General features: G+C 33.9%; 1 protein-coding gene across 2 annotated transcripts; it reads right to left on the bottom strand.

The window, feature by feature from the left end:
• Window positions 1–836: 836 nt before the first annotated feature.
• LOC107990299 (probable CoA ligase CCL12) lies at window positions 837–8,295 on the bottom strand. Of its 2 annotated transcripts, XM_051085030.1 has the most exons (14): window positions 7,907–8,293; window positions 7,658–7,787; window positions 7,318–7,571; window positions 6,588–6,789; window positions 6,208–6,248; window positions 5,252–5,380; window positions 5,004–5,077; window positions 3,738–3,958; window positions 3,541–3,635; window positions 3,128–3,344; window positions 2,908–3,033; window positions 2,581–2,679; window positions 1,177–1,383; window positions 837–1,079 (listed from the first exon to the last, which is right to left on the bottom strand). In XM_051085030.1, the coding sequence occupies exons 1-14, from the start codon at window positions 8,173–8,175 to the stop codon at window positions 966–968; spliced, it is 2,178 nt and encodes a 725-aa protein (XP_050940987.1). In that variant the 5' UTR covers window positions 8,176–8,293; the 3' UTR covers window positions 837–965. The 2 variants fall into 2 exon arrangements, with proteins under 2 accessions (XP_050940987.1, XP_050940988.1); XM_051085031.1 differs by lacking the exon at window positions 1,177–1,383 and having other exon boundaries at window positions 837–1,120; window positions 7,907–8,295.
• Window positions 8,296–8,702: the final 407 nt, after the last annotated feature.

The raw sequence follows: 8,702 nt of genomic DNA, 5'->3' as shown, positions 1-8,702 counted from the left end.
ACATAATTATTAAAAACTATCTGAGTACAACAAAAATCCTTAATAATATTTTGACTCTGTCTATTAATCATATAAAATAGAATTTGGTAGAGGAAATTGTGTAGATGAAGGAACAAAAAAATGTCCCTATCTATCATTCTTTAAATCAAAAAAATGAATTTTGAAGGAAATTGGATTGTGTGCAGAAGAAACCAAGATAAGACAAATGTTAGAAAATGCAGTGAAAAAGACTCCTTTTATAAAATCAAAATGATATTACAAAACTACTAAAATTTCAAAAGTTTTGAAATCAATGCAACTATGATAGAGGGTAAAGTCATAAATTATATATTGATTTTCTTTTTAGAAATAGATAAATAAAGACATTTCATATTCTGACTTCTTCACATTTAATTACATTAAATGATAATTCATAATTAGAAATCATTTTTATTAATAAAACTCAAATAAAAAGAAAATGATAAAAGAAAGAAAAAATAAAAAAGAATTGTAGCACAAGACAAAATTAACCATCAAATTAATTATGAAAATGGTTACAAAGGAAGGGTAAAATAGGAAGAAAAAGTTTATTCATATAAGAACTTTTATATATAGTATAAATATAGATATATACCCTAAACCGGATTTGGTCAACCCAACCCTCAATTCCCCAACCCGACAACCCGACCCTTAATTTTCCAACCCGACAACCCTTTTTTCTTTCTTTCCTTTTCAATTATCTAACTCAACCCAAAACATAATTTAACCTAACCCAACCTTTACGGTTTGTGTTGTAATATGAAATGGTTGGGTTACCAAATTTTTTGGACACTCCCACTAATATTTTTAAACACAAATTTTGAGAAACAAGCAACTTTAAATTATTGAAAGGCCATAAATTAAGTTTATTTTCTTCAAATTAAACAGCTATATTAAATGACTAAACTATCTTATTTCAACGATTTACAGAGAATACGTCTTGGCCTCTAAAGTTGACTTCGAAGGGCAAGTTCATCCTTCATCTGTTTCCTCAAAACTCTTCTCAGTAACTTGTTAGAAGCAGTTCGTGGAAAGCTTGGTACAATTTTCACAAACCCAACCTGCAGTTCCATTCCTTTCCAAGTTCAATTTATCTGAGGACCTTTTTTGCCAAAAAAAGAAAGAAAGAAAGAAAGAAAGAAAATGTTAAAATGCTACCTTGAATAAAGGGTTAAGATTTTTCTGAATTGCTTTTGAGAATTTGTCTTTCAGCTCTTGTGGGGACTTTACATATTGTTTTTTTAGCACCACCAAAATGACTAGTTGTTCTGGACCTCCTTCTATAGGTGATAAACTTACTGCAGCTGTTTCCAATATACTCTCATCGAAATGGTCGCATATCCGTTCAATTTCAACCGAACTTGTCTACATGTGTGTAAGAGAAGTAGGTGTTAAATAATCTAACAGTTCGGAAGAAACTTGTATGTCTTTAACGGAGGTAAAAGCAAGTGATAAGTTTGCTCAAACTGGCTACCTACTTTGTTAAGAATGTGGAGCCCAAACTTATTGGTCCAAAATCAATTTGCTCAAGTCTTAAGCAAATTTTTATGCAGATAAAATTTTTCTTTCCCAACATACATGTGGAAACATCTTATTTTGCATGTCAACCCATTTTTTCTCAAGGCCCATTTCCTCTAATGAACTTAGGTAAGAAAGCTTTTTTATCGGCTAAAATTGTAGGTGGTTATGATTAAAGAAATAAATGGGCGGTGGAGTTTATTCTATAAAAGGAGGAGGCTTTTGAAGGAAAAAAAGAAATGGGCCGTGATTCACTTTGCCGTTGAAGAAGAATTTAAACTGAGAGCATCGATGTTTTTATTCTTCAGTATTTTGGAGTGACAGTAAGCAAAGTACAGTGTGTGTTTTTCTGTTTTGGGTTGAAGGGTTTCTCGTATTATTTATTTCAAGTGTGGTACTTTGAACTACTTTGAACTCAAACAATTCTTGTTGGGCTCTTTGGGAAGAGAGATTTGTAAGTGTGGATTTGGTTGTCTTTTCAACCTCTATCATAGTAAAACCTGTAATTGTAAAAGAATGGATGTAGTCCCGAATTTAGGGTAAATCAGTATAATTTTCAATGTGATTCTCCTTTTTCTCTGTACTTTATTGTTTACAATTTTATGATCAATTGCTTATTTAATTCTAACACGTGAAGTGAGAATTTGAGATATAATTTAGTTTATTCTGCATTTATTTATATCTCATGTAAATTCAAATTCTCTAACATAGTTGACTTCTATAAAGTGCTTAGTTAGAAATATTAGAAAAGATCATAAGAGTAATTAGATAGAGAGTTAGATTAGTGTGTCTTGTTATACACAGGAGGGGGAGTGATCTAGGGCTTGCGGCATACTCAAGAGGGGAGGTTTCAAGAGTCTTCATACTAGGGTTATCCTGTAGTTCTTCATCTTCTATATTTCAATATATTTTAGATATTATTCTAATTAGAAGGTGTTCTAATTAAAAGGTTTCCTAACAATTTCACAAGTCTATTGACTTTTACCGGAAAAATGTCATTCACGTTAGGAGTAGCAGAAAATCAGAGAAAACAGTGTGCAGTACCTTGATGCCGCCAAGGTTCATGGTGTCATCAGCCCTACCTTGAACAATTAAGTAGCCTCCAACAGTTCTTTTGATGATGTCTCCATGTCTCCTCAGTTGCTGAAATGAAGTGAATCAAGTAAAACGATATTCTAAATGCCTGCTTACTTATTTAAAAAAATGAGATCTCCCTTGCAAGTTGCACTCATAATCAACCAATACTATAACCCACATTCATTTGGACGCCGAAACAAAGCATAAATACAGGCAAGTTTTGTACCAAAAGTCCCTGGGAGATTAAAAGAAATCTATAAACAAGAAGAAGGGTGTGCGTGAGCTTGACTATACCATTCCATTGTATATTGGCATTCCCTTGAAGTAAACTTCATCATGATCAGCGTTTAGCAATTCGTTACTAGCTCCGAGATATAGAGGGAATAACCCTATTTCACCAATGCAAGGCTGATCCTCTGGCTGTTGATTAAAAGAAAACACAGAAAAAATAAGATACTTGAACTTTCGTTGAGAAATTCATGACATGACGTAAATGCCTATTTCTTGTACGCACATAAGGTATTCCATGTTCATCAAGGATGACAAATTCCGTAGTCATAGATGCTGTGCTAAAAGCCCCAAAAGCTTGCGGTTGTACTGGAGTTCCGGTGATGTAGCTTGAGCCAAGTTCCGTGCCACCACAAAATTCGAATATAGGTTTGTAATATGACTTTGAGGAAAGCCAGAGATCATCATCGATATTTGACGTTTCGCCAGTGGAGGCAAAGTGCCTGCAGTTATCAACTTCAAAGTCCATTCAACTAATATATATATTTTAGTACATGTCAGAGTGAAGAAATTTCAACCATAAACCTCTTGATTTCTTGACGTACATTGACGTAATTGAAATGAAGTTCTTTTTGGCACCATTAAACTGACATTAAATGTCATAACTTAACATTCCAATATAGAAATGTAAAATATTACCTTATTTTTGTCCAATTTAAGCCTTCCATGCACCTTGTATCCTTCCAAGTTTTTACCAAGCTTGGAACTGTTCCCAATAAAGTCACTCCTGCATCCTACAACAAATGCAGAGGAAAGAAATGTCTAAAATCTAAAACTAGTTGTCCTAGCAATTAAATACCATGGTTGGGCTCATAGGCATCTAACAAAACTTTTACCTGAACAAACTTTCCAAATCCATGGCCAAGAGGAGATCCATGATAGAGAGCAAGAGTTGCACCAGCTAACAAGGATGAGTACACTGAAATTGGCCCCATCACCCATCCTAAATTTGTAGGCCAACATAAAACATCACCAGCCTGAACATCCATGTGAGCCCAGGAATCAGCAGCGCAGCGGATAGGTGAAAGTTGTGTCCATGGGATTGCTTTTGGCTCTCCTGATATGGGCCACAAGTTTATAAGAATTTGCAACTGCCGATGTCAAAATATCATATAAACACATTTTCTTCATCAATAAACAGTATAACATATTTATCAGCAAGGAGGGTTGTTAATTGGTGAAATGGTATGGGTTTCAGCTAAGGAGCCCCCGTCAAATATTTATCACAAAAGTAATATTAATTGGTGAAATGGATTATTCAACAAAAAGTGTTCTTGCCATAGTGGTTGTCCCCACACGTCCCAGGTTCAAGGTCCTACCCACCCCATATTTTTGTGTTGCCTCTCTACATCTTTATACTAAAAAATTGTTAAAATACTATTTTGGTTCCCATGCATGGAAAGAAGTACATCCTCAAAGATTTATCAACAGTTATTGGTCTGAAAACTAAAATTATTGATTAGAATGGTAATATTCAAGTCCAGGTTTGCATAATACAACAAGGACCTTATTAGCCTCCATACTCTTTCTAAATTTGAAGTCAAAGCCCCTCGGAGCGAGGCCAATGTAGTAGGAATATGCTATTATGGTCAAGTTCTTAATTTATTAGGATTAGAATTAGTTTCTTTGGTATATTACGACTAAGATTAGTTTCTTTTATTAATTAGGATTACGATTAATTGATTTTCATTTATAAATAGAATACTTGTCTCGTTGTATTCACAACTTTTAAACATTAATAAAATTCTCTCATTTGGTATATATCTTAGACTAAGAAGCACATATACGATATGACACAAAAATCGAGACAAAGACACTATTTCATAAATTTACATTTTAAAATATATCCTCAAAGAAAATTCAAGTAAATGGGTTAATGCATATATATGCTTGAAAAAATTAGTTTTAATGTGCCAACATGAGCTTAGCTCAACCGACACCTATATGTACTGGGTCAATCCCCAAAGTTGTATTATAATACTCTTTATAAAAAAATTGGTTTAATGTATTTCATTCTAAAAATTCATTATTTTTGTCATATATGTGTCTTCTTAGTCTTGCAGGCTTAGTTCTTAAAAAATATTTTAAAAAATAGTTTTCACCTGTGGTCCCAGATGAAAAGAGAATATTTGTCACGCCGTCTCTTGAATGATATACTGGAGAGTAACGATTTGATCTGCAGTATAACACATCAAATTTTACTGATTCATTCATTGTAAAATATAATCAGCACAGTTGATAATCTTTTGAATGTTACCTTCATGGGAAGCAGAATTTAGGTAGGACAGTTTATTGAACTTACAAGAAGGTAATAAGAAAGCAACAGGTGTTAACATTATAATTGCATTACCTTGGAAATTCCTTTGCAGTCGAAAGAAATTCTTTCCATGATAGATCCTGTTTTCGCAAATCCACATCCAGCCTGTTCCCAGTTGCGGGAATCACAATAGCCTTACACGACCCCCCTTCTATAATCCGACTGCAAGAAGAAACAAATTTCCGTGAGAAACTGCAGCACAACTGTAAGTTCTTCGAGAACCAAATCCATGTGTCAAATGGTAGGCTTCTAAGAAACCTTTTTTCATATCATTAATTGACCCAAAAGATTAAGTTAATGGAACAAGGTAAATTTAATATTATATCAACACTATAATATTCCCCTCACTTATGGAATTGGAAATTTGTAGAAAATCCAATAAGAAAGAATCAATATAAATTGGTGAGGAAATAACATTGGTTCAACCACAAAACCTTCTACCCTAATACCGTGTTAAATCACTTATTGATCCAAAAAGTTAACTTATGAGTGAAGTTAAATCTTTAATATTATAATAACATTTTAATACTCCCCCATTTGTAACTTAGAAATTTGTTGATGATCCAACAAATGTAAATCAACATTAATTGAGGAGGAAATAACATTACTTAGAAATTTGTTGATGACCCAACAAATGTAAATCAACATTAATTGAGGAAATAGCATTATAAGAGTTTGAACTCATGGTATTTTTCTCTTATACTATGTTAAATCACCAAGTAATCCAAAAACTTAACCCAATATCTGGAGATAAATTTAATATTATACCAACATTTCTAACACCTACGATGAAAGACTTAAATCTAAGTTAACAGATTAATCAAGCTACCAATTAATACCATTCCATCTAGAAATATGATTCTTGGTATATTAAAGATAAAGATCCTCGCCACTGTAAAGCGGAACATAGAAGTTTGCTTGTAACTCACGACTTTCTTGCACCAAAAGGCCGGGTAGGAAAACGCAGGGTTTTGTATTGGTTACTTTACCTGTACAAAGGATACTTCTTGCCTCCTCTTAATATGAAATCCTGATTGAAATATGAAATCAGAATTAAACATTAAAGAGTAATGACAACAAAGTCAAATGTAAAAGTCAACGATATTTAAAAATTGTTCTGTAAATTTCTAGTTCTTCACTTTGAAAACAAGTACGCAAAGAATCTAACAAAATGCAATCTTCAGTTTTCAAAGCCATGAAAACATCAAGATTCAGTTAAATTCGTCAGAGAGAAAATCAACAACAATGACAATAATCTATTTTGAGAAATGACTACTTGATAAGAGGTCATTTTCCCACTCAAAATTTACTATACAAAGCTCATGAGATCTCTTAGCTACCTCTACTTTTAAGGTTTAAACAAAATTACCTGAGTAAATATTCCCTTCGCCTTTGATATACGCAGACGAACTGCAACTTCATTAGCAGCAAAGCTGTCGGCAATAGAAACAACAACAAGCCCTGCTAGAACAATAGCTAAATATATGACAACTGCATCAACTGTCAATGGCATGTCAATAGCAATAGCATCGCCCTTTGAAAATGTTGCATCAAGTGCATTTGCCACCAACCTGCACAGCATGCCAACATCTCATTAAAGAGAATAACATAGTCCACATGGTTGGTTTCATGTTGACTCCCCAGAGGAGTGTCAGTGGTTTGGTTGGGAAGTTCCTCTTCCACCCGACTTTTAGGGAGAAGGGTCGCTTTCTTTGGGATGTTGGAGTCAGCACTTCGTTAAGGGTCTTATGGAGAGAGAAATAATAGAAATTAGTTGGAGAAGGACCCATCCTTGGTTAAGTTTTATGTCCCCGTATGACTTCGAACTTCGAGGCCTTTTATAACTACTATTGGAGTAATATTTTACTTAGTTGGACCCCTTTTCTCTAAAGGGGTTTTTGTCGGACTGTTTTTTTTTACGACCTTGTAAAAAGATGAACGTAGTTGTTTCTATTTTTTTATTTTTTTTGAAAAAAAGGAAGATAATCATAAACCAATTTTCAAGAGAATTGCTTAATACTAAACCTCTCCTCTCATTATAATCAGCAACATTTATGATAAATTTGATGAAACGTTGGTATTCAAAGAGAGGAGCATACGTTACTTTCTCTCGAAGTTGTTTGAGTGTCATAGAGTTCACATTTGAATTATCACAGCCTTCATCCCTCCACACAATTGCCAAAGAATTATCATCTTTCAATGGACGACTTGAAGGAAGCAAACAACACTCAGCAATGTTCAAAATGGAGTCAGGGAGCCATCTTACATTTGACTTCGCAGTCCTATCTAAAATACACCTCGGTGCTTTTTGGAAAGTGACAGAAAGCTCTTGAAGAACAATTGACCAGTAAATCTATAACCATCAAAACACAAGATAGATCACCAAAATCAATGCAATTTCCATATTAAAACCCCATATATACAGAACTGAATCCAAACCTCAGGACTCTGATAGGAGAGTTTCTGAAACAAGCTGAAACTTGAGATAGGATCTTTATATGAAGCTCCCAACAGCTTTGGACCATGCAACTCCATGATCTTTCCCAAGTTTGTCAATTTAGATTGATCACTACAAGTAGATAATGTGACAAACACTTAGAGGACAAGAGCAAAGCATCCCAGTAAAATAGGTATTACAGAGACGCAGGAACTCTATAAAAATTAGGTGAATGAAATGAGAAACATTACATAGAAGGAAACCAATATGGAGGAGGTCCATTGGAAGAGATATTCCAATTAGCATAGACAGAGTAATAGAGAAGCCGATGCAACTCAAATGGGTGTGTGGGTTTCAAGGCTCTTCGAGCCATGAGCTCCCGCCAAACCTCAGTTGGCTTTGATCTTTGGGCTGTGGACAGTACATTCTGAAGAATCCTGTTGAATTCCACAGCTTCATGGATGTTTAATCCTGTTTTCACTAAATCTTCAACACCCAATTCCCAAATGCTCTTTCCCATTTTGTGTTTCCCTTGGAAATCAAAATTCCATTGGCGGACAATTCAAGCAGAGTTTGAAACAGGTTCATTTAAAGGCGTTTTTGAATACCGGCAAAAGAGTGGCCATCGATCGGCCACGGTTCTACCATTTTCAAAATTTATGATTTTATGATTTATAGCTTTTACTTTTAGAATGTGACGCGTAATAATTGGATGCATCCAATATGCAAACATTTATGTATTTGATTGGACAAAATGCAAGTAATAACTAATGGACCCTTCAACTTCACAGAATTTTATTTTGGAAGTGTAAAAATAGTTAATTGCTTACATTTATCAAAAAAATTTAAGTATTTATGCGATAAATTATGATTAAATATTTTAATAGGATGCACAAAAGATATATATATATAAACTACTTACCATGCACCTAAGTACTTCTAGCCATCTACAAAATTTATGATTTCCTGAATAGTAAACAAACTCAAACTATGAAAAACTATGAAAAGAGAGTAGCTCCACACAAAAAGGTCCTAAATTATTTATTT

The sequence above is a fragment of the Cucumis melo genome, chromosome 5, assembly GCF_025177605.1.
Source record: "Cucumis melo cultivar AY chromosome 5, USDA_Cmelo_AY_1.0, whole genome shotgun sequence".
Taxonomy (NCBI): Eukaryota; Viridiplantae; Streptophyta; class Magnoliopsida; order Cucurbitales; family Cucurbitaceae; genus Cucumis; species Cucumis melo.
This window is presented reverse-complemented; position numbering and strand designations above follow the sequence as displayed.